The 27,874-nt window shown below is 60.5% G+C and overlaps 1 protein-coding gene across 3 annotated transcripts in view; it reads left to right on the plus strand.

Moving 5' to 3' along the window:
- The window catches only part of Kcnq1 (potassium voltage-gated channel subfamily Q member 1), a 286,879-nt gene that overhangs the window by 28,861 nt on the left and 230,144 nt on the right, over positions 1-27,874 (plus strand). For all 3 annotated transcript variants that reach the window (XM_027944516.3, XM_071615956.1, XM_071615957.1), the window contains exon 2: positions 24,703-24,793. In XM_027944516.3, coding sequence (XP_027800317.1) covers positions 24,703-24,793 — 91 coding nt within the window. The remainder of the gene's footprint in view (positions 1-24,702; positions 24,794-27,874) is intronic.

The following is a 27,874-nucleotide window of genomic DNA, read 5'->3' on the forward strand; positions in this document are numbered from 1 at the left end:
CAAGAGTCCCTGAGAGGCCACTTCAGCGAGCCTGGGTTTCTGGTCACCTCAGCTCCCCCTCCTGCCTGCACCCTGGCTCTGCGGGGGCCCAGTCCCTCCCTCCCTCGTGTGTTGGTGTGACTGCATCTGTGGCTCCTGCTTGAGATGATGGCCAGCTCGGCCCTGGTTTCCACCAGCTGAGGAAGGGCCACAGGCGCTGTTCCAGAGCAGGTCCTGGGGAGACCTGTGCTCTGAAGGGTGGCCGGAGGCCCTGCCCCCTCTGCACCGAGAGCCTGGGTAGGACCCACATCACGCCTGGGGGTGAGGCTCCCTGCTGCTCTGCCTCCCCTGCCCTGCCCACTCCCCTCCCCTGACCCCTCACCTGCCCTGACCACTCGCCTCCCCTGACCACTCACCTGCCCTGACCACTCACCTGCCCTGACCACTCACCTGCCCTGACCACTCCCCTCCCCGACCACTCGCCTGCCCTGACCACTCGCCTCCCCTGACCCCTCACTTGCCCTGACCACTCGCCTCCCCTGACCACTCGCCTCCCCTGACCACTCACCTGCCCTGACCACTCACCTGCCCTGACCACTCGCCTCCCCTGACCACTCGCCTGCCCTGACCACTCGCCTGCCCTGACCACTCACCTGCCATGCCCACTCCCCTGCCCTGCCCACTCCCCTCCCTGACCACTTGCCTGCCCTGACCCCTCGCCTGCCCTGACCACTTGCTTCCCCTGGCCACTCACCTCCTCTGCCCACTCACCTCCTCTGCCCACTCGCCTCCCAGGCCCTCCCCCAGCGGCCCCTTCCTCTCTCGCACCTCCTTCCCTCCCTCCCTGCCCTCCAGGGCAGACGCGTTGCCCCACCCAGCAGTACCAGGGCTGGCCCCTCCTGCCCGACCCTCACCTCCTGTCTCTACTGGACCTTCTTGCTGCCGTTGTACGTGTTTACCTGCCCCAGGTGAGCAGGAGGAAGACAACCCGGCAGGTGAAGGGTGTCCTGCGCCCTGGGCTCCCCTCTGTTCCTCCTGCATGGGCAGGGCTCCTGGAGGTCTGGTCTACACCTGCTCTGAGTCCCCTTCCTACAAGCCTGTCTCCTATGGTCCAGCAAAACAGACTCGAGCACGTGTTGTATGTAACTCACAAAGCCAAGCTTGGCAGCTTCAAAACTAACGAAGAGCTTGGATTTTCAGTCACACCAGAGAGAGAGAAGGTTGTGGCCCTAGCCTCAAGCAATGAGGGTGAAGAGGACAGTTTTAGACCATTTAAGATATTCAGCTGTGAAGCTGCGACTTTCGTGGAAGACGATGAAATCAAAAGAAGAAACTTCAGTCTTCTCATCCAGACTTTGGTAGATGCAGAAAGCAACATGAATTGCTAATCCAGTCAAATTGTCAGAAATGCCAAACTTTCCACCCTGTGAGCAAGAGTCGAGCATTTTACAGGTTCTCGGGGGCATTTGCAGAACGGATCTCTTGGTCTCCTGCAGAAGGCCTCAGGGCATCCAAACTGAAGTTATGTGCTGGGTATTCCTGATTTCAATGTAAGTTAGTTACAGACTTATTTATTTGGTACTGGAGATTGAACTCAGGGGCACTTAACCACTGAGCCACATCTCCAACCCTTTTTTCTCCAACCTGACAGGATCTCACTAAGTTGCTTAGGGCCTCATTTAGTTGCTGAGGCTGGCCTCAAACTCGCAATCCTCTTGCCTCAGCCTCCCAAGCTGCTAGGATTACAAGTGAGTGCCACTGTACCCAGCTACAAGTTTTCTTAACGTGTAGGAAGACAAACCTATTTAGAGGTAAAAATCAGCAGTGCCTATTACACAACAGACCTGAATAGCAAAGGGACGGATGCATGTCTGCACTCTGAGGCACACTCATAGGTGCCCGTACTTTCATTCTCAGCAAAGAAATAAGTAAACATGTAAGTTAAAAAGTTCAGATTTAGAGAAGCAGAAATAAAGAAATGTGAGTTAGAGTAGAAAATAATGGTAGGAAACAGAAGAGCACTGTTGACAATTCTTTTTAGGAGCTGGTTCTTGGTTCTTTGAAGGAAAGAAAAACGAACAAACCAGGTTCATAATTCCAATCAAGGGGAATTCTTACAGCAGTCAGAAAACCACAGATCAGCTGTGTGTCCACGCAGAGACGTGAAAATCCTGTCGAGAGATCTCAGGAGAAACCCTCACCACCACGGTGATGGCAGAGAGAAGACATGAATCAGGGTCCACTCGTCCCTGGGGCATGCCCACGTGTGTCCAGGAGGGACGGAGTGCCCGGGTAGGGGGGGAGCTGCCCTACCATGGACAGCCGGCTCGTAGAGGTGGAAGAAACAACAGGTTGGTGGGTCACCAAGGAACCTCTGAAGTCCGCCAGGTCGGCACAGCAGGTGAAGGGTGAGGAGCAGGAGGGTCCCGTCCTGTCAGCCTCTCCCCTGACCCCTGGCTAGATACGTGTGGGAGGCGAGTGGCTTGCCAAGGCCAGAACCGGGCCAGACGCCTCCCCCAGTGAACCTCCTGGTGCAGGACCTTCAGGCGGGACCACCTGGACCAGGACCAGTGTGGACCTTTAGGCAAGACCACTTTAACCAGGTTGGCCTAACCAGGGGGGGACAGACCTGGAGGTAGAATCACCAGGACCAGGAGCAGCGTGGACGCCCGGCAGGACCACCTGGTCCCGGTTACCTACCCAGGAGCAGCACAGCGCCCCAGTGCCCCCTCGCAGACTCCTGTGCGGAATCGGACCAGGATGCACGGTCACCCACATGGAGAGTCCAGAAAGCACCTGACTTGAGCCTCGGAAGTGTCAAGGCCAGAGCAGACAAACCGAAGAACTGCTCGGTCAGAGGGGACGAAGAAAAGGGGACTGAGCCTCTGTCACCTGGGCGGCATCCTGGCAGGGGCCGGCGCTGGGATGAGCTAGTGGGCAGCCACTGGCCCTGGCTTCTGGGTGTGAGCTGGAGAGGGTGGGCTGAGTGGGCGTGGACAAGAGCGTCCTCGTGAGAAGCTCGTGGAGGCATTCAGCGGACCCCAGGCAGGGGTCTCCCACCGCCCAGCATGGGGCAGAAGAGCCCACAGAGCTCAGGGCCCGCTGGACAGCAGGATGGAGCGGGCAGGGGGCAGCTGCCCGGGCACCGTGGTGACTGGGCAAAAGCATCTGGGAGTTCCTGGCCCTTGCGACTTCTCCGTCAGTTTGAAATGAGAGGATGTAGCTTTTTCTGGTTTTATTTATAGCATCTCTTCGGGCTGCTCCAGCCACGAGACTGGGCGGCACGCCCTTCAGAGACCAGCGATAGGACTCGTGCAGTCGCTTGTCCTGACCAGTCATGTGGATTCCGCTCCCTGCGGCAAAGACTTCTGGTCATCTCCTCCCCTGGTGGATGGACGTGGCTTAGGTTAGTTTTTCTGATCATAAAAGTCAAATGCTAATCAGAAAACGTTTGACCCATTTTAAGGAACATTTAAAACTCGTTGCCCCCAGAGCCAGCGGTGCCTGCTTGGGGTCCTTTTCCATTCCTTTTTCTAGGTGGACTTGCACGTGGGTGGGTGCGTGCGTATCTGGGGACATGTGAACTCGGCGTGCTGGGCAGGGACTTGTGGGTCAGGTGAAGCTGTTCCCGACCGGTGCAGCTCGGGGGTGCCTCAGCTTCTTCCCATGCCCGATGGGGACCGTGACAGTCTTGGGCCGGTCTGGATTTATGAGCTCACAGGGCGCACAGGCTGGCTAGCTGAGAGGAAGTGACCGCGACTGTGCCGTGTGTATTTGTGTGCACACATTTGTGCAAGTACGTGGTAGAATCGGGACAGTTCTGGACAAGGCATTCGCGCCCCCTTTTAGGTGCATTGTGGACATTCTCGTGCCATCTGCTCTTCTCCCGAATGTGACAGGCCAGAGGTTCCTAGTGTCCCCTGTGCCATTGAGCATAACTTGTTCAACTTCCTCTATTGCCGACACCTCGGTTATTTCCTCGTTTCCTGTTATAAATAACATCATGATGCAAATCCTCGTACATCCAGCTTTGCCCGGAACTCAGGATGGTTTCCTGGAGTCCATCCGCAGAGCCCAGCAGGATCAAAGGGTTCCCACGTGTTCCTGGCTCCAGTACCTTAGCCAGCGTGCCTCCCACGAAAGCCCCGGGTTCAGCCTTCCTGTGAGGCCGGCCCTGCTGACCTCCCAGGCCCTCTCATGCTGGGCGTCGCTAAGCCATGAGGCAAAGAGGGACCCTCCCGTCCTCAGGGAGGAGTGGGCTTTGACGCTCTGGGCTCTGCCCTTCAGCCTCATGGGCCCTCCATCTGAGGCCGTGTCAGCGTGGAGAAGGAGCAGACCCGCCCTGTGTCCCTGGTGCCAGGTCCTGAGGAGGCGCCCACGGGGTGGCGGAGAGGGCGGGTGTGCTCGCTCAGGGGTGGTGTCTTGGGCTGGGTTGCGTCTTGGCAGAGCCCCGAAGCAGTCGAGGAACTGGGCCACGCCCACTTCTGCCACATGTGTCTGGGACTGGCCACGGCACCTGCGGAGGCCCTGCGGTGGGCATGCGCTTGGCACCTGTTGGAAGAGCAGGGCAGGCTGGTGTGGGTGAGCTGGGCAGGTGCAGAGTGGGGCGGGAGGTGGCAGGGCCCCTGTCTCCCACCCGAGCAGGACGGGAAGCCCCGGGCCCTGTCCCCGCTCGGCTTCGGCACTTTTTCCTTCCCACTTCTTACTTTTGAATAATTTTAGAAATTATTTTGGAAAAGTTCCAAAACAGTAGGTAGAGGTCCCACAGTCCCCTTGTGCAGCTGCTCCTGATAACCCTGTCACAAGGGCCCATCAATCAGCCCAGAGCTGGCACCAGGGAGCAGCTCGTCCTTCCTGGGACCCACTGGCTCTCTGGGGCGTCCCCCTTGGGTTCCACAGTCCCATGTTGCACTTGGTGTCACGTCTTCTCTGGGTCCTGTGACCTGGGACAGCTCTTGAGCTTCCTGCGCAGCCTCTCAGGACCAGGACGGCCCCGTTTTGTGGACGGTGCCTTGGTTTGGGCTTAGTGACACGCTCTCTGATGCGGTGGAGGCTGGGCCTGGGCGAGGTGGGCACGGGACCAGGGCACCCAGCAGGCTGCGCAGTCAGGTGCTCACTGCTGTTCAGTGCTGGCCGTGCTGGCCGTGGGGTCCCACTGCCCCTTGGTGCTCGCTGTATCTGGGGGGACGGCCCCTTCCTGTGCCCGTCTTGTAGCAGCCCACCTTGCCCTCTGGCCTCCTGGGCTTGGCTGGTGTTCCTCGCCCGAGGCCTGGCCAGCCACTTGTCCAGCAAGCCCTGGCTCCTCTGGTTGGAGAAAGGTCACTTCGTGTGCTCAGGGCCACCGCAGAGGCCCCTGGGCAGCAGCTGGGAGTGCTGCCGACCTGTCTCCGTGTGTGTTAACACAGCGCAGGTTCCCACCGCGTCTCCAGTGCCCAGGCCGCCCCTCAGGGCTCCTGGGTGTCCCTCGGCACCTTTCCCTGCTGGGGAAACCCTGGCTTGAGGGTGCTTGTTGGACCCCAGAATACACGGGGCGCCCCTCTGTAGTGGCTGACCAGGGAGAGCCTTGGTGGCTGAGCCTGAGGCCCCACGGAGCCTGGGCCAGTCACTCTGTCCCTGGTGGCTCTTCTTCCCTGTCCCCGCAGGGTGGCGACGTCAGGCATTTATAACCCAGGGGCACGCGGGGGAGGTTGGGCGCCCCATCCTGACTCCCTCAGTCCTCGCTCCCTCAGGGGTGTGAAGGGACGCGCGGCCCTCTAGAGAGTGTCCTGGGGCCCAGCTGCGTCTCCCCTGCCGCCCCTCTGCCCTCCACGGCCCTGGCTGGGCAGTCTCTTCAGCGGGTCTCCGGCTCTCACACACGAGTGCGTGCGTGTCCAGGGACCCCTCTTCTCTGCCCAAGAGAAGCACCCAGTACAAGCCTTTTGGAGGTTGTTTATTGTGGTAAAATACATGTGACATAGACTTGGTCACCTTAGACCCTTGTCCAGGGGCACTGGGCACACTCCCTGCTGTACGGCTGTCACCACCTCCAGAGCTTCCTCATGTCCCCTGACTGGAGCTCTGTCCCACCACACGACCCCTCCGCCCCCCTGCCCTGCTGCACTGTTGGGCCTCCTGCCCTGTGGATCTGACCCCCGGGGCCCTGTCATTGGAATCTGTCTCCTGGCAACCGACTTCCCGGGCTGACCACCTTGTCTGCCAGGGGCATCAGGTGGCAGCTGGGGCAGAACCTCCCTCCTCCGGGGGACGCGGGATGCCCGTGGGTATACCGTGCGCGTCTCCCTTGCCCGTCCTCTGGGTGGACGCCGGTTGCTGTCCCAGGGTAGAGGCTGTGGCTGGAGCTGCCAGGAGCAAAGGTGGCCAGGTCTGTCTGTGGCACTCTGCTTCCGTACTCTGGGGCATTTGCCCAGCAGTGGGATTGCTGGGTCACGGTGGTCCTGTGCCTTCCCCAGTGGCCCAGCCGTGTGCCATGGGGGGCGTCTCACTGCAGTTCTGACCTGCACCCGCGGACAGCTGAGGAGGACGACTGAGGACGTCGGCACAGGCGTCTCCGGCCAAGCTCACACCTCCTGTGGAGGACTCTCCTGCAGTCCGCCCGTCTCTCAGACCAGGTGACGGGGCTGTGGTGGAGTTCTGGGAGTCCTCTGCGTATCCGCTGACCTGAGCAGACGCGTGGTTTCTGGGAGTCCTCCCGACCTGGGTGGCCTCGTCACTCTGTTGGAACTGGGTCTTGAGGCACACTGTGTCTGCTTCCCGGAGTCAGTGGGTCTGTCTGGCTGCTTCTGCCTTTGGTGCCCCATTGAGGAAATCGTCGTCACATCCAGTGTCACCAAGATTTTGCCCATACTTTCCCCTGAGAGTCAATAGTGTCCACATTTAGGCTGCTTTGGGCAGCATTTTCATTACTGTGGCCCAAAGAACAGTTAGAGGGGGAGGAGGTTATTTGGGGCTCACGATTTCCGAGGGGCAGTCCTTAGACAGGGACTCCATTGCCCCAGGCCCTGGGCGAGGCAGAGCATGGTGACAGGGCGTGACAGGAAGCAGGCCATACCCCTGATCTCTCCCTCCACCACGTCCTGCCTGTGGTCACCAGCTCTTCCACATCAGTGGGCTGATCCAGAGATTAGATCAGGACTCTCAAGTCTGATCACTCCCCCTCTGGAAAGTCCTGCCTGGTCTCAGGGTGAGCTCTTGGGGACACCTCATATCTAAGCCGTGACACAGGCATCATGTTTCTGTACTTCTTTCCTCCTTCTAATCCCTGTGATTCTTAAGATTTGTTCACTTTAGACATACATGACGGAGAGGGTATTTGACACACATGCATGGAGTGTAGCTTATTCTAACTGGTATCCCATCCGTGTGTGGTGCATGATGTGGAGTTTCACTGGTCGTGAGTTCATGCAAGAACACAGAAAAGTGATGTTGGATTCATTCTGCTGCCTTTCCTGGTCCCAGCCCCTCCCTTCCCTTCGTTTCCCTTTGTCTAATCCAATGATTAGACAAAATCACCCCCCCTCTATTGTGTGTAAGCATCAGCATATCAGAGAAAACATCTGGCTTTTGGTGTTTGGGGATTGGCTTATTTCACTTAGCACGACAGTGTCCAGTTCCATCCATTTATCAGCAAATGCCATGATTTTATTCTTCTTTATGCCTGAGTAATATTCCGTTGTGTGTATATATATATCACACTTTCTTCATCCATTCACCTGTTGAAGGGCGCTTAGGTCAGTTCCATAGCTTAGCTACTGTGAAATGAGCTGCTATAGATTCTGTTCTTCTTTCTTTGATACATTTGATTTTTGTATGTGGTGTAAGAGAGGGTCTAGCTTCATTCTCTTGAAGACTGGATGTCCAGTCTTCCCAGTATCATTTGTTAGAATCGTTAGACCATACATGTGTGGGTTTATTTGTGGGCCATCTGTTCCGCTCTGCTGGTCTACACGTCTGTCTCTATGCCAGTAACACACTATTTGACTGAAATAGTTTTGTAATAAGTTTGAAGTAAAAAAAGTATGAAGTTTCCGACTTTGTTCTTTTTCAAGATTTTAAAAAATTATTTAAGGTTCCCTGAGATTCCATATGAATCTTGGAAGATTTTTTCAGTTTCTGTAAAAAAAAAAAAAATCATTGGGATTTTGATAAAGACTGCCTTGAGTCTGCAGATCACTTTAGGTAGTGTTGACATCTCCTGATACTAAGTCCTCCAATCCATGAACATGGTACATTTTTCTATTTATTTTTGTCTTTTTAAGTTTCTTCCTGCATGTTTTAGTTTTTATTGTATAACCGTCTCACTTCCCTTGGTTAATTCATAAGTACCTGATTCTTTTTTCTACTATTTGTGAATGAAAATGTTTTCTTAAGGTTCTTTTCAGATTGTTGTTAGTGTGTAGAAGTGGGATGGATCTCTGTATGTTTGCTCTTTGTATTCTTAGTTTGCGTGATTCCTTTATCAGCACTAATGGGTTTTATGTTGGGGCTCTTTAGACTTTCTCCTAGAAGATCACATCACTGAGGACAGAGATGACGTCAGTTCTCTCTTTCTTGGAATGTCTCTTGTTCCTTTTTATTCTCTAATTGCTCTGGCCACAGCGTCCAGTACGATGTTGAATAGAAGAGGTAAAAAGTAGGCATCTTTGCTCCTAATTTTAGAGGAAGCACTTTCAATCTTTCACCATTAACTGTGATGCTCACTGTGTGGTTTTCATTTATGGCTTTTATTATGTTGAAATCATTTCCTCTTATTCCCAGTTGGTCAAGAGTTGTTATCGTGAAAGTGAGTTGAATTTTGTCCAGTTTCTTTTCTGTAACAATTGGAATGATCATGTGGGCTTTTCCTCCGTCTTATTAAATCTGGGATATCGTGCTGATTGGTTTTCACAGTTGAACCATCCTTGCATTCCAGGAACACATCCCACTTGGTTATGGTATATAATCCTCTTATATACTGCTAAACTTGGTTTTCTAGTATTTTGCTGATGACTGTGTGTGTGTGTGTGTGTAGTAATGGGGATTGAACTCGGGAGTGCTCTACCACGTCCCCAGCCCTTTTAATTTTTTAAATTTTGAGGTAAGGTTTTACTAAGTTGCTTAAGGACTCACTGAGTTTCTGAGGCTGGCCTTCAACTTGCGATCCTCCTGTCTCAGCCTTCCTGAGTCACTGGGATTACAGGTGTGTGGCACCATAACCACTTGCTGAGGATTTTTGCATCAGTGTTTTGGGGGGATATTGGCCTCTAGTTTTCTTGTAGTATGTCTGGCTTTGGTATCAGGTAATACTGGCCTTACATAATGAGTTAGCAAGTACCATGATTTGGATATGCCTTGAATGTGTCCCCCAGAGTTTCATGTACTGGAGTCTGGATCCCAGTGGGAAGCATTGGGGGCGTGGGATCTTGAAGAGGTGAGGCCTAATGTGACGTAAGTAGGTCGTGAGGTGTCACTCTCAGAAGGGATTCACCTAGTTCTCATGAGACCCCAGTTCTCAAGAAGGTAGATGCTATAAAAAGAGCAAGCCTGGTTCCTGAACCCCTGTGGCCTCCTGTCTGACCAGGCCCTTTCTCCCCCTCACTTGTACTCCTGCCATGATGCCGTCCCCCATTTGAAGATGTAGCCACGAGATCTTAGAGCCAAGCTGATGCTGGGGCCATGCTCTTCAACCTTCAAAACCATGAGCTAAATCAACCTCTTCTCTTTACAAAGTCCAGGATCTTGGGTATTTTGTCATAGCAACAGAAAACAGACTAATACAGGAAGTTCTTCCTCCTCTTCAATTTTCTGGGAAAGTTTGAAAAGGATTAGGGTGAGTTCCTTCTTAAATGTTTGTTGAATTCCCCATGAAACCATCCAGTCCAGGGCGTGTTTTTGTCCGGAGGTTTGGATGATGGGTTTAGCATCATCACTCGTTATAGGTCTTCTCAGATGTTCTCAGTACAGTCCCTTTTATTTCTCTAGAATTGACCAAGTGACGTTTCCAAGTTTACTAATGTGAGTCTTTTTCTTGACCCACTTTGTGAATTGGTCTCATTGATTGTCTCCACTGCTTTTCCGTCCTCTGTTTTATCTCGGTTGCTGTTGTCTTGGTTGTTTACCTCTAGCTTTTGGGTTTAATGTGCCGTCTTTTTCCTAGGCTCTAAGTTGGGTCTTGCTTGAGATCTGGGTTTATTATGCTGAGGTTGCAGCTATGAATCCTCCCCGTGGCGCCTTTGCCGCATCCCGCTGCCTCTTTGCAGATTGAGGTCTCTGTTGATGGGTATCCCGCTACACCCTGACTTCTCTCCTGACCTCTTCTTTGATCCACTGGTCGTGAAAGGTGTCAGTCCATTTCCGCAAGTGTCTGAGTTTCCTCCTGGTCCTGCTGTTGTTGATGGCTAACTCTGTCCCTCCGTGGCTGGAGAGGACTCTGATATGACCCCCGCCTCCTGGATCTGTTGAGACGTAACCGTGAGGGTGCGTGGACTCTCCTGGGAGTGTCCCTGTGCGCTCGGGGGCACCTGTGTGGTTGGGGGGCACGCCCTGTTCCTGCTGTGTCTGGTCATCTCGTAAGTCCCGTTTCCTTGCTCCCTTCTGCCTGGCTGTCCTCGGGTTGTTGGGGGAGGCTGACCCCCGCCCCCCATGACGGGCACTGTCTCTCCTGCAGTTCGGTAAGCTGCTGCTTGGTGTGAGTTGGTGCCTGCCAGGAGGTGCTGAACGTCCACATGGTGCCTGTGGAGTGCCCCCCCGCCTTCCTGATGTCACACGGCTGACCTGCTCCTGGTCTGGGTCACCTCTTCTGTGCTTCCTGGGCCTCTGGGTGGACAGCACGGGACTCACTCTCCTGCCAGTGCTGGCTGTCCTCTGATGCATGGCATTCAGCCCTTCCGTGAAGTCCAGCTGCCCGTGGTGCCACATCCAGGTCACCGCTGACCCAGCGCCACAATGCTCCCTCCCGTTTCCTTCTGGGAGTCCTAAAGTTTGGGGTCCTACATTTCAACACTGCTGCGTCTCAGGGGCTTTGTGTGTGGGGTGTGAGAAAGGGGCCCAGCCTCTTCCTCCGGCACACAGACACCCCGTTTCCCAGCGCCATTGTTGAGGGGCCGTAGACGCTCTTTGGAATGGCTTTTCCCATCGAATAGATCTCTCACATCCCTTGTTGAGATCTTCGTGTTCTGTTCAGAGCCACTTCGTACTTTATGGGGTGGAAGTGCCGCGCTTCTTCAGCCTCACCCTGAAATGCCAAGGGGTCCCCAGAGTGCAGCCTGTCACGGGTGGATGGCTGCATTGCCGCAGCGAGGGCAGAGCACCCTCGCACAGGCCGCATCTGCCTGGCGGGAGCTGTGCCTTCAGGGTCCCTTCCCGGAGCGGGTGCTGGCCTGAAGGTGAGCGCGCGGTCCTGCGGGTGGGTTGTGGGTCCGCGCCACCCCACCGCGTGAGTGCCATCTCCTGCAGCTCCACCCGTGGGCCGCCACGGGTCTACGTTTTGTGGACCACAGCTGCGTTTCACCTCTATTTCTGTGACTCTGAATAACTCCAACATTTTTCATATGTCACTTTTTAGCCCTTTAAAGACCTTTATTTTTAGACAGGTGTCGCTAAGTTGCACGGGCTGACCTTGAATTTGCCACTCCTCGGGCACCTGCGAGTGGCGGGGACGGCAGGCGTGGGCCAGGCTCTGGGCTCACTCTCCTGTCAGGCAGGCCGTGTCTTTGCAAATGGCCTGTCCTCTCCGGCTAGTGTCTTGTTGGTCTGGTCCTTGGGCCTCCGTGTCTAAGTCATTCATATTGCGGGAACCGTCCTCTGGGACACGATGTGACTGATCCTCCAGGACTTTGTTTTTGGTGTCAGGTTGCAAAACAAGTTTTTGAATGTTCAACTGGTGGCATTTCTGGACCTTATCCGCTGTGGCCTCCGGTTGAGCCTCGTCCGTCCGGAGGTCAGGGCCCTGCCTTCTGCATTTAGCCCCTCTGCCTGGGCTTCACCCTCACGGTGACCCACAGTCCTCAGGGGCCCAAGGGTGTGGGTGTCCTGGACCAGGTCGGGGGGGTCCTGGTGTGGAAAACCCTGGGGACACGGATTGGCCTCTAGACCTCTAGACGGTGTTCTGGGCGTTGGCAGATCCCGGGCTTGTGCCTGAAGCGAGGACCCTGCCCAGCCATCTGTTGGCCACAGACACCTGGAAAGGCCTCAGAGGGCTGTCCTGGGCCCGCAGGGGCCATCTCACCCTTCTGCACCCTGGAACCTCCTGTCGCAGGCTGTAGCTGCTGAAGGCCAGGTTTGCAAAGCCACCACCCCGTCTGAGGCTCACCAGCACACGGTGCCTCAGGGCTCCTTGCAGTCCCAGGGGGCAACCCTGGCTTGCTGGACACAGTGTCCCCCAGCTCGGCTGTGCCCTCAGAAGACTTGAGGCCCCGGGCCTCCCCTCCATCCCTCCATCTGGAGCCTGCCTCAGTGGGCTGGGCTTCAGGGGTCCCCAGAGACCGCAGCCGGGAGGAGGCAGCTCAGCCGGCCGCCCTGCGCAGGGAGGGCAGTGGGTCCTGAGGTGTGTCCATGTGCCAGGCAGGGGGTGACTGCCCAGCTCACAGGCTTGGGAGGCCAGCCCTCTTGGAGTGCAGAGGCTGCATGGCTCAGAGGCCGACACCCAGGACCATCTGGTCTCCTCCGTGGAGGGTGCCCGTCAGGAGGGCCGGCCAGGGCCGCCGAGTTCCACCTGTAAGAGACAGAGGCGTGACCTTTCCTGTGTCACCGAGACTTGCCAGGGGCGGGGGTGCCCCCCATTGAATTCATGCCCCTCACGCTCATGCCTGATGTTGTGAGCCCCACCCTGTGGGTGCTGGGGGCACCCGTCACTCAGCTTTCCATCAAAACCCAAGGGTTCTGCCACACGGAAAGGAGGAGAGGGTTATTTTGGTCACAGTGTGGAGGCTGCAGCCCGTGGTGCCTGGCCCCTGGCTCTGGGCCTGGGGGAGGCAGCACATGGTGGTGGGGGCGTCCGTGGAGTCTACCCTTCCTCCCAGCTCAGGGCCCAGGCGTGGCCATTGCTCTCTCCATCTCCCTCCTCCCTCCTCCCTCCGTCCAGGCCCTGGCCTTGGCCTCAGAGTCCACCTGCAGCTACTGCCACGGCAGCCGTTGGCTGAGCTGAAGTCAGGAGTGGACGGGGCGGGCTTTCTTGGGGTCAGGCCCACCCTAGCAGTGAGCCTGGTGGCTGGGAAGCAGCCCCTGGGCCGGCCCCCTGGAGGAGCCGCCGGTTCTGCTGGGGTCCCCCATCCGAAGGCGGCTGGGGTCCGTGGGCAGGGGTAAGGGGCCCAGCCAGCCCCTGGTAGCCAGGGCTCCTGCCGCGGCCTGGCCGGGGAATAGCAAGGCCGAGCTGGTTGGTGGCTGGAGCCACCCGGTGTGGGGACGGATGTGGGTGTGACCGGGTTGGCCAGGGGTGTCCGCAGCTCTCCAGAGAGGCATCCAGGCTGGGCTTGGGGTGTCTGCAGCCAAACGGTGGTGTCCCTAGCAGGCCCACGGCCACCTGGAATGACAGCACCTAGCCAGTCCCTGGAGCAGGCGGATCCTCGGGGTCGGTGGGCGGGGATCAAGGTGTCTGGAGACTGCTGGGGACAGGGACACTCCCAAGAGGGAGCACTCTGCACCCCCACCCCAGGGTCCTCATTTCTGACCAGGGAAGTCCCTGAAGCCAAGCTGGGCTGGGGTCCTGGGGTCAGCCCAGAACCTGCTAGCCCACCTCCTGTGAGTGTCCCAAGGCCACAGAGGATGCTGCAGGGGCACCATCCCAGCCCTGTCTGAGGCCTTCCTGAGCGGGCGGCGGAGGGCACTGCCAGGCCTGGCCTCGCCCGGGCCCTAGGTGAACAGCCTCACTGTGGGCTTTGGAGGCCTGGCTCTGGGGTGGTGGCTGGTCCTGGCCAGGGGCTCAGGAGGACCAAGGTTCCCAACCCAGGAAGGAGACGGCCCCCCCGCCCATTCACTGGGAGAGGCCCCAAGGAGAGAACTGTGAAACCAGTGGCCACCCGCCACCTGGCCTCAAGTGGGCTGTGGGCCGCCTGGCCTGTCCAGGAGCCGTGGCTGGCCGTGGGCTGTGTCTCGCACAGCTCCAGGGGCGCCACTAGCCCAGGCCCTGCAGGGCGGGTCGGGGGCTGCTGGTACTGACCTGGAGGGCAAAGTGGGACACTCATCTCGGAGGCCCTCTGCACTTGAGCTGGCTTGTCCCTGGCGCCCACTGGAGCCGTCAGCACCATAAGGGCCCTGCAGCTGCTCCCGAGTGGTTTGCCATGGTAACGGTCAGCCTCCTGGGCCTCAGGTTCCCCCTCTGCAGAAGGAGGCCCTGCCAGACTCCCCAAGCCTGTGCTGAGCTCGGCTGCTTCAAAACAGCAGAGAGGTCAGGTGGGCACAGAGCGCGTGTGGTTCTGGCCCCCTGGGAGGGACTCCTGCCCCTCACGGGCACCTGTGCTGGCTCTGTGTGTTCTTTGGGGATCCTGGGCATTTGGAATCAGGCGGATCCGTGCGAGCTGGCTTTGAGCAGGATCTTGGCTTTTTGAGCCTGTTTCTCCACCTGGGAAGGGGCGTCTCACTGCCTGTTAAGACCTGGGAAACGGAACCCGGGTTCATGTGGGTGCAGACTGGGGTCCCTTCAAGGAGCTGCTCCCAGGATCGGGCTGGCAGGTCTGAACTCCAGGGCAGAAGCCGGAGCTCCTGCAGGGTTTCTGGGTCAGACTGCTTCTCAGAGAAGCTCCGTGCTGACCACTGATTGGCTGAGGCCCCACCATGTGAGGGTGACCACCTCTACTGGACATCTAAAGCTTTAAATGTCCATCTGCTGGGATATCGCTGCCCGGCAAGATGGAGAGGTGCTGAATGACACCCGGATGCCCCTGGGGAGAACCTTGCTTGGGGGTTCCCCGGCAGGGCCTGGCCTTCACCTTGCCGGCCTCAGACTGTCCAGAGAATGGCTGTGGCTCTGGAGCTGTGTGAGGCCCTGTCTGCAGTGTGCGTGGCCAGGCGTGGCTGCCCGTGGGGCCAGCTGCTCGTGGGGAGCTGTCGTCTTCCTGGGCTCCCTGTGGTGCTCACTGGGCCAGGTGGGAAGCCATGGAGCCTGTGGCCATGTGGCCACTCCACGCTGGTAGCGTGTCCTTGGCTCTGCACACTGTGCGTGCTGTTCCTGCGCCTGGACAGGCCACAGCCCTGGAATCCCTCCCCGAGGGCTCCTTCCAAGGGGAGGGGGTGGGGGAGGCCTGGAGGAGGCCTGGGAGGAGGCCCGGGGGACAGGGAGTGTAACCTGCCCAGCTTGGGCCTGTGATGTCCACTGAGTGGGGGCCTTGCCCCACACCAGCTGATTAAAGGGGCAGGCAGGACACAGCCCACAGTGACCCGTGGGGCAACTGCCGGCTCCTGTGGGTGTGCAGGTCACCCCTGGCCACCCTGCTGGCCCTGCGCTCCCCTTGGTCCCAGGCCTGCCTTCCTGGGTAAGCCCCACCCCGTCCCACCTTGCTCTGTGCTGAGAAGGCTCTGGGCCCCAGTGAGCTTCGGCTGGGGACACCCGCTGCTTGGCTCCTGCTTCCTGCTCCACCGGGTCTTGGAGCTGGGCAGTGTCTCGCTGAGTCCCTGGGTCCGAGAGCCTGGGATTTTCTGTCCCTAGAACATGGCTGGTGAGGCTGGGGCTGGCACACACAGCCAGGGGCCCATCTGAGCTGGCCCCTGCCGGCTGCCCTGTACTGAGCACTGGCGCTGCCAGGCAGCCTCATCTGCTCCCTAGTGAGGAAGCTGATGCTCACCAGCCACACAGCCACCCTGCATACCAGAGTCCCTCATGTCCCCTGGAGAGGGGCAGTAGGCTTCCTCCTGCTGGAGCTAGAAAGACTCAGGTTAGACATGGGGAGGGACTTTTCTGAGTAGGACAGAGCCCTGAGGATCCATGCCCTTCAGGCAGCTCCAGGGTGTCTGTCTTGCCCAGTGAGGCCCTGAGCCAGGCAAGGCTGCGGGAGCAGGGCTGCCCCAGGTGGCCCGTGAGACAGCGAGTGTGTGCACAGGTCATCTGGCCTGCTGGGCAGCCTGCCCGCCCCCACCCCATCCTGGACAGGACTTTCAGAAGGATGCGAGTCCTTGTGAGATAAGGACCAGGTCTGTGAGGTCACTTGGGTCCGCTCTCCAGCACCTTCTAAATATACCCTCTGAGGGTGTCTTATCATGCCGGTGGCCTGCAGCGGGCTTCGTGTGGCCCCAGCCTGCAGGAGGAGCTCCCCACAGCCTCCTGGGTCCCTGGGAGGAGCCTGTGTTGACCTGTTCCTGGCCTCCTGGTCACCTCCGGAGCGCTCTGGCTACCCTGTGTGTGTAGTTGGACGGCAGTGACCCCAGGGGTCAGGACCTTCCAGCCTCCTAGCTGGGCCTCCTAGCTGGGCCTCCCCAACCCCCTCCAGAAGGGCAGGTGGCCAGGACGCCGTGGCTCCTAGTCACCTGTGGGGTGCGCTTTTCCCCAGGCCCCTGTGCCTGGAGCCCAGTTCTCCTGAGTGAGAGCTGGTGCCTGTGACCTGGCAGGTCCCAGAGCTCTGTGAGCTTCCCCTTCCTTGAGCAAGGCCTGGGCCAAGGTTCTGAGCGGAGAGGAGGAAGTGGGGTGCGGTGCTGCCTGGTGCCTTCCTGTCCTTCCCACACCTGGGGTCTGACCAGCAGGGCCTGGGCTCCTTGGGGGTGCTGTGGTCCTGGCCTAAGCTTGGTGCCCTGGAGATGGGCAGTGCCTGGGGCTCCTGCCTGGCTGGCCCCAGGGTCAGACAGGTGGCAGGTGCTCTTGGGTGGATCGCGGGTCCTGGGAGAGCACACGCCACCTGCCTCTGGAGCCCAAGGGTTCTGAGCCACTGAGTCGGGGTCTGCACTCTGGCCCGCCACCTGTAGTTGTCAATCCAGTTTCATTCAGACGTGACCATGCCCAGCTGAGGAGCTGCCCACCAGGCCACTGCCCGCCAAGCCTCAGATGTCGCCTCTCCGAGCCAGAGGCCTGCCCCTCCCCTGCACGCTCCTGGGTGGACGGGACATCATCCTGACCCCTCTGATCTCTGGCCTCCCATCTCCCTTTCTGAAAAACTTCTGGTTCAGCCCAAGAGGGTCCACCCACCCCGGTCCCTCTGGCACCCCAGGTCTGCTGTGCTTGGATAGCAGGGGTAAGACCCCGACTCCGGCTGCCCCCAAATGGGGCTGAGACCCCCCCAGGTGGCACAGCAGTGATGGCTGAGAGGCGCCCCCCAGTTCCCAGCCCACTCTCGAGGGACTCTGTGCTGAAAGGGATTGGGGACATGGGCAAAGCTATGGGTGTGTCACCAAGTGGGACCCAGGCTTGGTGGAGAGGCCTGGTGGGACACCACCTCATCCTGGAGCGTGGCCTGGGACGGGTGCCGACTCCTGGGCCCTAAGGGAGCATGTGCCTATGCCAAGAGGTGTCGCCGTCCCCACACTGTCCCCTCAGTGCCAAGAGGTGCCCCTGCCTTTACCCTGCCCCCTCTCAGTGCAGGGTGACATTGAGTCCTAGGCACCTCGGGATTGGCCATGAGCCCAGGGAAGGAGAGTCCAAGGTGGAGCCCTGGTGTTCCTGTCCAGCAACTGGTGGACAGGCCTAGGAAGAGGATGGATGTGGAGTCCCCTTCAGTCCTGGTGGTGGCCTTCCCTGCCCCGTGGCCGGGAGTAGCACTGTCCCTCGCTGGACTCTGCAGCAGCTCCTCATTCGGCGCCCGTTGGGGAGAGGACGGGTGGTGTGGAGGCTCATTCCCCTGGAGGTCACCAGCCCCACCCTGCAGCTGGTCCCTGGGGCAGGTGCTGAGAAGCTGCTTCTCCGAGGAGGAAGGGCTGGCTCAGTAGGTGACCAGGCCCCAGACCCATGCCCAGCAGGCACTGCCCACCTGCTGCCAGCTGCTCACTCCTGCCAGCTGGGGATGGTCATCTGCCCCAGCCCAGTTCAAAGGCCTGCAGAAACAGGAGGGGCAGGCAGGCAGAGCACGGCACGGGGCGCTCACTCCCCGGCCCCGGGGGCCTGTCTCCTTGGCCCCGAGACTTCTGCACCCTGCACCCCACGTGAGCATCCCTCACGGCAGACCTCCACGCACCGAGCCCCGGGCCTGGTGCTGGGCTCTCGGAGGGATGCCTCCCTCAGGCCCTGCCTGGGGTCCTCACTTATCGGGGAGCAGCAGGTGCCCAGGGCTGGTGAGCTACCGGGAGCCTGGCAGGCGCGGCCAGGAGGAGGGTCTGGCTCTGTCTTCACTTGGAGGGTCTTGAGCCCGTGAGGTGGGATCTGTGTTCTGCAGAGTGGCTCTGGCTGCCCAGGGATCCTGCCGTGGGTGGCTGAAGGGGTGTGGGCTTCGGGGAAGGGCTGAAGAGGGCCCTCTTCTCTGGGGTTCCCAGCTGGGTCTCTCTCAGGAGAAAGGTTTGCTGAGCTCCAAGAGGCAAGGACAGGTTGTCCCCCTCACCGGCGCGAGAGCCATGTTACTGGAGAGGCACACTTGGGGGCTTTGGAGACCACTCCTGCTGAGGAGTGACCTCTTGTACTGTCCTTCCAGCTGACGGGGACCATTCACAGAAGTGGGGCTCAACGTACTTGCCAGATGAGCCCCATGAAAGACTTTGGAGCCTATGGGGCACAGGGAGCAGTGGTGGCACCGTCGGGTGGACCCGGTGGTCACGCCCGCATCCCTGAGCTGGACTGCAGAGCCCGGCTTCATCAGGCTGGGCCCCCCAGAGCAGGCTGCTGGGCTCCCCTACCTCCCCCGGGGCCTCTGGCTGGCTGGACAGTGCCACTGTACACAGGGTTTTGTGTGGTGGCCACAGGGCTGGGTGTGAGTGGCCGTGTGGTCTATGGGAAGTGTCCCTCCCTGTGGCATGTAGAACCAGGTGTGTGAGCCCACCAGGCCTGCCTCTCAGTGGGCCATCCCCGTCCCCCAGCTCCTCTGCTTGTTGTGACTGAGGCACATCCCCGGCCGACCCTGATGCAGGTTGATGTGACCTTCATTCACAAGGGGCGTTTGCAGATGCAATTCAGTTAAGGATTCTGAGAAGACGGAGAGGAAATGGTATCTCTCAAACTGCATTTAAAATTTGTGACACCAACATTGTCTTTGCCTGGCACTTGGCCCTGAGTGTGAAGAATTCCACATCTGCTGATAACGCTGTGGTAAGCAGGACGTGAGACCCCCATGTCCAGCTGGGGCACAGCGTGGGGGGCAGGTCCTCCTCCCTGGCACCTGCGAGCCTGCCTCACACAGGGAGCGCTCTGTGCAGGGGGGGCCCTCCTGAGGAAGCTGTTGTCCTGGACTGCCCAGGCGGGTCCCTGATTCAGTGTCCTAAAGACACCCACAGGACTTGACAGCAGAGGAGACGGCCGCATGGCCAAGCTGACCCCAGGTGCCCGCGTGCCCTGAGCTGGAGGCGTCGGGGAGATAGGTGGAATGTCGGGCACTTCTGCTCTGAGAGCAGCAGCCCTGGAGCCGGCCGGCCCAGGCTCACTGTCCATGAGGCCTGGGCATGTCCCTTCAGTGTTGGAGTCTTAGCATTCCCATAGGGCTGTGCCTCGTGGTCCCCAGTCCAGGGGCTTCCATGGAGGAGTGGGTGGCCTGGGACCTGGGCCTGCTGGGACTCATCTGGGCTCTGAGTCACAGGGAGGTGGTGTGATGCTGTCCATGCTGGGCTCCAGTGAGGGACCCTGGGCCAAATCCTGGCACGCCTCTGGGCCTCAGCATGGACTGAGGTGCGTCCTTCAGGAGAGGGCCTGCTGGGGTGAGCAGGTAGGGCCCTGCCCTACAGCCCAGTGGGCAGCTGTTCCAAGTCTTCTGATGTGCTCATTCCCTCCATGGACAGCCCTGGCTCCTCTGGGAGTCCAGCATCGTGGGGTCCATCCGTGGGCCTGAGCTCACCTACCCTGGGGTCCAGGGGAGACGAGGATGTTTGGGCAGCAAGCCAGGTGCACCTGCAGCTCCCTCAGCCCAGCCTCCCCTTCCTGGGCCGCCTTTGTTGGGGGACATTTGGCACCATCCAGAGTGACTTTTGTTTAAAAACGCACACAGGCCGTAGCTGCAGCTCGGGCTTAAAGCTCGACGCTGGCGTGGAGGTGGTCCGCTCAGAGCCCTGCTCTGTCTTTGGCTTTAGCCCAGCTTCGCAAGCCCATCGCCCTCGTCTGCCTGGCGAAGTGCCCTTCCCAGCAGGGGCCTGGGACCTTGCTTGGTTCCAGCCGCCACTGTCCACTGCAGACACTTCAGCTGCCCTGCTGCAGGGCAGCGCCTCGCGTTCAGCTCTGCTTTCAGGACGTGTTCTTTAATGGCGGTGAAACACACAAGGCGGACTCCCCATCTCGACATGGCGAGCGCACAGCTCGGGCGCTGGGCGGCCTCATCCTGGTGTGCAGCCGGCACCACCCCAGCCTGGAACTCAGTCCCTGCCAACTCTAACCCTCCAGCCTCCGGTCCCTGCACCCCACTGCTTTGTCTCTCTGCACTCCGGGGCCTCCCGAGAGAGGATCCCGCAGTGTCCCCTTGTCCTTTGGGCGTGACCCCTTGCCTGGATTAACCGAACTTTAAAGCACTCACATCGTTTTCCCATATTGGGTGGATCAGATACGTGAACCTGGCAGCCGGGTCCTCTGGAGCGCCCCAAGACTGTTCTCACCTGGAACCCCCGCTCAGGGCTACCTGATGGCCAGCTGCCAGCAGCTGGTGGGGTCCAGGGGAGATGGGGTAGGTTGGCGGGCAGCGAGTCCAGCAGGCACTGTGGGTGAGATGTGCTCCAGAGTGGGCCTGGCAGCCCTGGGGTCCAGGCCCAGCCCCTGCCTCTCCTGGACAGGACCTGCTAGATTCACTGGGCTGGTCACCTGAGTTGGCTGAGCCTATGAGGAGGGGCCAGGCAGGGCCCAGAACATGGGACGTGGTGGAGGGTCTCCGGGTGGCTATAGGCCCTGCCTGTCCGCAGCCCCTGGAGCTGGCCCCCGCCCTCCACGTGCCTCCCACTGTGGCCTCTACAAGGCCCTGGCAGGACGCCCGCATTCTCCTGTGTTCCCAGGGCACCTGGCTGTGGAGATATTGAAGTGATGTCCGATAACACACTGACGTCCCTCAGGGCTGGCGCTGCGGTCACAGCTGCTCAGGTCAATGTAGCGCGAGGGGAACAGTGGGGCATTGTCCTGGGAACCATTGCTCCCTCCACAGCGCTGCACCTGCTGGGAGCTGGGCCGGGCAGCGTGCAGGTGCGGGCAGCCCCAGTCCAGAACATGGGCCAGTGTCTTCCTTTCCCTGGGCCTCAGTCTCCCAGCCCTTGGGGGGTGTCCTGAGACAGCCTGACCTGGGAGCTCCAGGATGCAGAACAGGGGGCAGAGGGGTGTGGCCGCCCCCAGAGGCAGGGGTGCAGGTGGGCCCTGGGTCCTGTGAGCTCACCAAGGGCAGGAACCCTGGCCAGGCCTCCCTGAGACTCCCCACTCCGCCCAGGACAGGAACAGATAAAGGGGTAAATAAGATAAAATGTGTTTTATCTGGAGTCGATAAAGAATAAACTGTGTTATATAATTCTTCTCAGGCCAGCACAGTGTATTCAAATATTTGAAGAACTGTTTAGCCTTCAGGATATGGTGAGGTTGAAACGCAGCCCAGCACGTGGGGACAGATTAGCACCGCATTCTGAACCCTGGGCTCCTCGGCGGGCCACGAGGCAGGGCATCCTGGAGCCAGGCCCGGTCCCGCTCACCTCCTCCCCCTGGCCTGAGCCGTCTCCCACCAGCCCTGGCCCCACCCTGTGGTCACTTCACGCCCCACCTACCTCCCATTGTGCACAGTGTGGTGTCCTGCCCTCCCTGCTGGACCCTCCTGGGCGAGGCTCACTCAGCCCCTGCTGTAGCAGCCTCGGAGGGCACAGGAGGGCCCCCCAGCTGCAAAGTCCCCTGGGGCACTTGGTGCCTGTGGCCTGTTCCCCAGGCTCCCGGCCACGCCCGACCCCAGCCAGCGCCCTTGCTGCTTCCCTCCAGCCACCGCCTCCGGGCAGCAGCAGTGGATGCTGTCACCGTGACAGCCGGAAAAGTAAAAGTTTGTGACAAGCCATGCAGCTTGTCACCCGTTTGTCTTGAGCTTGTGACTTGGGAGCCCTGGGACGCTCATCGTCCTGAGATAGCCTCTTGATTACCCCAGGCTGCTGGGCTCTCCTGGGTGCATGTCACTGTTGGCAACGCGTGGGCAGGTGCTGGTCGGGGGTCCTGGCTGGTGGCCCCGATGGGCTCTGCTGCGTCTTCCCATGCTCACACTGCGGGAGCTTCAGGGCTCTGTCAAAGCCTCGGGAGGCCGCGGGCCTGTTCCTGGCACCAAGTCCCCAGGGGGACCTCTGGTGACAACCACCCTCCACAGCTCTGTGACGGGGGCTCTGACTTATGTGGAGGGGAAACCCGGCCGGGGAGCTGCCAGGGCCGCATGGCCGTGCAGGGGCAGCTGGTGAGTGCCGTGTCCTATTGGGTGCCCGGTGGCTGGGGAGAGGCCAGCTGAGCACCTTCTGCCCCCCAGCAGCACCTTCTCTGCTGGCTCCTGGCTGCTGCTGGGCCCGTCCCACTTCCCTGGAGCTGTGAGTCAGGGCACAGTGGCCTGCAGGGCCGGGGTGGCACAAGCCCAGAGGAGCAGCTGCTCCAGTGCTCCTGGGAGGCCAGGGCTCAGGCAGGGCCCTCTGCAGGCCTGGGGGGAGCTTTGGTTTGTGTAGTGGGAGGCAACCTCCGGCAGGATGGCGGGAAGAGTAGGCTCCCTGTGCCAGGAACGGCACCTGCCCCAGCCGGACACTCTGCCCACCCAGGGTTTGCCCGGTGCCCCGGAGAGCCAACGCTTGCCCAGGAAAGGGCTGGCCCTTGTTCACCCCCATGGGGGCTCCGTGAGACCTGGCTGCAGTGCGGGTCATGGTCTGGGGGACAGCAGAGGGCAGGGGAAGTCGCCATGCGGGGGCTGCCTGGGCCCAGGGGAGCACAGGAGGGGCCTGGGAGGACCAGACACCCCATGGCGCTAGGCAGGGAGGGTCCTTGGAGCTGAGCTGTGTGGAGGTGGAGGTGCAGAGTCCCTGTCGGGAGGCCACGTGTGCCAGCACCCTGAGACCTGATGCAGCCGGAACCCCCACCTGTGAGGGGCTGGTGGTGGGAGGCAAGGCCCGAGGAGGGGCAGGGGTCCTGGGGCTGAGGGACTGTGGTCGGACTGGGGTCTGGGTGGTGGCCTTGGGGTCTGGGCTGAACTGGGGCTGTCATGTGCCAAGAGACAGGGTGGTAGCCGTGGGGACAGAGGCAGGGTCCCATGGGAGGGGCAGAGGCAGAGCCAGGTGCTCAGGGGTCATGTGCCGGTGCGCACACCAGGGGCTGAGGACTGCTGTGCCCCAGGCCATGTCTAGGCACCAGCTCTCAGGACACCCACAGGCCGGGGTGGAGGACCAGCACCAGGTCTCAGCAGTGAGGCTCAGAGGATGGCCCGGCCTCTGCATGGGCAGTGGAGCCTCCCTGTGGAGCCTGAAGTGGGCCCCCAGTAGGCTGCAGCCGGCACAGAGGTGCTGACCCGGCTCCCTTGAGACTAGCAACGAAGGTGGGGGAGCTGCGCTGGGCAGGGCCACCATGGTGACAAGAGGGCCACTTGCTGGCTGGGTGGGACAGGCAGCATGGAGATGGGGTCAGGCTGGAGGTGGCTGTGCAGGTGCCACAGATGGCCCACAGGGTCAGTGGGTCAGTCCCGAGGGCTTGGGGCCGCAGAGGCCAGGAAGGGTGACCCTGGAAGCCCATTTGTGACCCCTGAGGGTCAGGGCACGTGTTGGGCAGACGGGAGATGGGGGGAGATTCGGCAGGGTGAGCCTGCAGGAGGTGCTGGGCGTCCTGGCTGCCGTGGACTGAAAGCCACAGGGGCAGTGGGTGCTCAGGGCGGGGAGGGGGGCTGGGCTCCTGGGTTCTGGGCAGAAGGTCGGCACCTCGGGGGGCAGCCACCCTCTGCCCGCCCCCGAGAGCCCGCGAGAGGTGTTTGCAGTCCTCAGAGCCCTTGGAACATCTCAGTGGCTGCCCCTCCCCAGGCAGGAGGAGGGCTGGGGCCACCTTGGCCTGGTGACATACAAGGACACTGAGCTCAGTGGAAGAGGGACCCTGGGGGTTCACTAGTGGGAGGGGGTGGCTCCTTAGCTTTGTGGCTCCCACCGGATCAGAACAAGTGGCCTGCGTTCTGTGTGTCACAGGGCACGTGGGCAGCCTGGGTGCTGGCCCTGGGCGAGTCTCTGCTTCCTTTTCCTCTGATGAGCTCGAGCTGGTGGCCTGCTGCTCCTTGTGACCACCAGGCACCCTGCCTGGCCCTGAGTCCTGCCAGTGGGGCCAGCGGAGCTTGACCAGAAAGGGTTTGGGGAAACGGCGTCTGGAGACAGAGCTGCAGCCCAAGGCACGTGGTGAGGAGCGCTGCCCTTCGAGTCCAGAACGTCGTCGGTCATGCTGAAGGGGAGCCCTCTTGCCCACCAGTGCCCCGGGCCGCTCCCTGCCCTGTGGACCTGCCCGTCCAGGACACGAGCCCGTGATGGGGGTCGTGGGGTCTGCTTGCTGGGCACAGCATTTTGAGGTCCTCCCCTGTTGGGCAGGTCTAGGGTGTCCACCTGACGGCCTGGCATTTCCTGTGTGCACTCACAGCTGATGGACGGCTGGGCTCTGGCCGCGCTCTGGGATCTCACCCGGGGTGCCTTGGCTGCTGCTGCTGGGTGGGCGCTGGGGGCTGGTGGGTGCTGACCCTGCGCCCTCCTCTCTTACAGCTTCCTCATCGTCCTGGTCTGCCTCATTTTCAGCGTGCTGTCCACCATCGAGCAGTACGCCGCTCTGGCCACGGGGACGCTCTTCTGGATGGTATGTAGGGGCCTGGGGCCTCCGGATGGCTCAGTGGCCCTGGGGGTCGGCTCTGGGAAAGAGGAGGCTGCTCCTGGTGCCCCTGGTGCTGGGCTGGAGGGGGCCATCTGGGCTGGGAGCCCGGCCTGCCTTGGCACCAAGGCCTGTGCGTGTCCTCTATGGGTAAGGGCTGGGGCATCTCATCCCTGTGTGGGCCTGTCCCCCGCCCTAGAGAGGAGCTCAGGCAGTCTGAGGACCAAACTCCTGAGCACTGGGTCTGGCCCCTCCACCTCTGCAGGCCCCGTGTGCTTGCGGTGGGACAGGAGGACTCCCTCCTCTCCAGCCGGCCATGAACTCTGGACGGGGCCTGGGGGGACCCTAGCTGAGGAGGGGGCCTGCCCCGGCCTGGATTCAAGAGCCCGGAGCCAGGGCCGAGAGGGCCGCTCACCCTTGGGCTCCCCTCTCTGCTGGGCCCAGGCTCTATGGGGACCCACGGCTGGTGTGGTGCTGAGGCTGCTGAGGTGGTGCTCTCTAGGGACCAGCTGTGTCCGGGGGACAGAGAGTCCCCGAGGAAGCCGCCTGGGGGCCATGGCAGGGCCTCTCAGGACTGAGGCCGCACCTCTGCTACGCCTGCCCTCTCGCGGTGGGCTGTCCCCGCAGCTGCAGAAAGGAGCAAGGATCAGGATGGGCTTTCCATCGCCCGCTACCTGGGGCTGGCCGGGCCAGCTCTCAGGCTCATCTGGCCCTGCGGCTGTCCAGCTGGGCTCCTGAGTCACCCTGGACAGCCCAGAGGTGGTGCCTATCTTGATTTTAGGCAGCCAGGTCTGCCTGGGCTTTAGCGGTTCCGGATTCTGAGTTATGGGTCAGCGTCCCCTGCTCGGGGCTCACAGTGCTCCTGCGGGCAGTTGATGTCCATGTGGCGCGTGGCCACTGGGACTCTCGTGAGGCGGGACCCCTGGCCGCCAGTAAAGCAGCTCCTATCCCAGAGTGCCTCTCCCACCTGACTTGAGGTGCACCTTTGTTAAAAACCAGATTCCAAGGCAGAGTCGCTCTGGGGTTCCCTCCTTGGCCTCCCGGGGCCTGGCAGAGGCCTGGCTCCCAGTGGGCGGGCAGGGCCTTTCCTGCAGGCCTTTCCAGCTCATCTTCTCCTCCCAGTGACCTCACGACCCAGTGGTCCAGCTTTGGCACCTGGTGAGTAGGTCGGGGAGCCCGGCACCTCTGGTGCGTGTCTCTGGGAGCCTGTGTGGTGGGGGCCATGGGTCTGGGACGGTGGCTGTGGGTTATTCCTGATAACATGGGTGGCAATGAGCAGTTGGGGATTGCTGTCACTGAAGGGTCCTCCCTTGTGACGTGTTTTATGGGATGTTCTTGGCATGCACCAAGCCCTGACGGGCAGTTTCCTGGCTGGGACTCTGCTGTGCTTAGTCACTGATCTAGCAGGTCCCCCCCGATTCCTGGGTTCTAGGATGGAAGTCCCCTGTGCAGGTACAGCTGTCACCAGTCCTGCTGGGCACCATGGAAGGGTGGGGTGTGCGGCCTGCTGTCACTTCATGCTTATCCAGAGGAATACCCAGCCACCAGGCAGGGGGACGGGCATTTCCTACTGCCCCCCAGCCCCAGTCCTGTGTGGTGGGGTGTGACGGTTGGGCTTGTCCCACGTCTCTCTTGGGTGTCAGAGTTTTGCTGAGGGCTTTTGCAGGACCCAGGGACCTCTCACAGGGCTCAGTCAGGCTGTGTCTCTCCTTTCCCGCTGTAGGCTACTTCCGTGTCCCGTGCCACCTGCCCAGGACCCTGGCATCCCTCACCCCCCGTGGACCCAGCTGTCCGCGAGCGCTGGCTGAGCTGCTGCCTGTGTTTCACAGGACAGCATGGGGTCGCTGTGCAGGGAGGTGTGTCGGCCACAGGGCATGTGCACCAGGCCTGGCCACTGCGGGTCCCTCCACGGGGACGGGGTCTTCGGTGCTCCGCCCTGGGACTTGCCCTGGAGGGCCTGGGACTAGGGTTCCCCACGGTTCTCAGCTGTAAGGGCCTGGCTGCGGAAGATTCCCCAGGAGAGGAGCACGTGCACATCTGCGTGTGTGAATGTACACGTGTGAGCACGCTGTGTGCCCATGTGCCACATGCGAGGCAGCGTGCACACGTGTATGCATGTGCCATGTGTGCTCACGCACAGCTGTGTGTGTCTGGGCATGTGTGTCAGTGGGAGGCTGTGTGCACCTGTGTACACGAGCTTGTTCATGAGTGTGCACTTGCCTGCCACGTGGTGTGTGCCTGTGAGTGATCAGCTGTGTGTGTATGTGTGTGTGTACATGGTTGTGTTTCACGTGTAGTCGTGTTAAACCAGTGACGTGTTCACGTGTGTGCGCATGCATGTGTGATGCATTCAGCCCCTCCTGTGCGACCTTGGATCTGGGGTGGTCTGCCTTGGTCCCCCAGGGTGACTTGGGCCCAGGAGCCACTGCCTCCTTCCACCTGGCCCTAGCATCTGTGGAGCCTGCATGCCACCTGGTGGCTGCTCTGGGAACTGCACTTGCCTGTCCACAGAGCCCCCAGGCTGGCAGCCCTGAGCACTGGGCCTGTGAGGTCCACACCTCCCACCCTCTCTGGGCAGGTGCCAGTGGAGCAGCTCCCCTTCCCCACAGCAGAGCCCCCTCCCACTGTAGCCCCCATCCAAGCAGTGGCTCTTTTCCGTCCTGTGGGAGCAGTGACCCTGGCTGTGTCCCTAGGCCCCCTCCCCACACTCCCACTGGGGAGGCTTTCTAAAGCAACCTGATCATTCTAGAAGCTCCCGTGGCATCTGGGGTAAACTCCAGCTTCTCTCATGGACCCCCAGGTGCCATTGTTCAGGCACCCTCTTCCTGTCCCTGGCCCCTCACTTGTTCTCTGCTGCCTCTGGGCCTTTGCACCACTCTGCCCGGACCTGGCTCTCTGACATCGTACGGGGCTGCCTTCTCCCAGGACACCTGCTCTTTCTTCAGAGGGCAGGGTGTGATGCTCTGCCTGGGGCTCACCCCTCCCTCACCACTCCCAGAGACCCCTGGCCCCGCCTGCCCGCCTGGTGCTTCCTGCTCGGCACACCCCGGGGGGGTATGTGTTCCTGGG

This window comes from Marmota flaviventris, chromosome 9 (assembly GCF_047511675.1).
Source record: "Marmota flaviventris isolate mMarFla1 chromosome 9, mMarFla1.hap1, whole genome shotgun sequence".
Taxonomy (NCBI): Eukaryota; Metazoa; Chordata; class Mammalia; order Rodentia; family Sciuridae; genus Marmota; species Marmota flaviventris.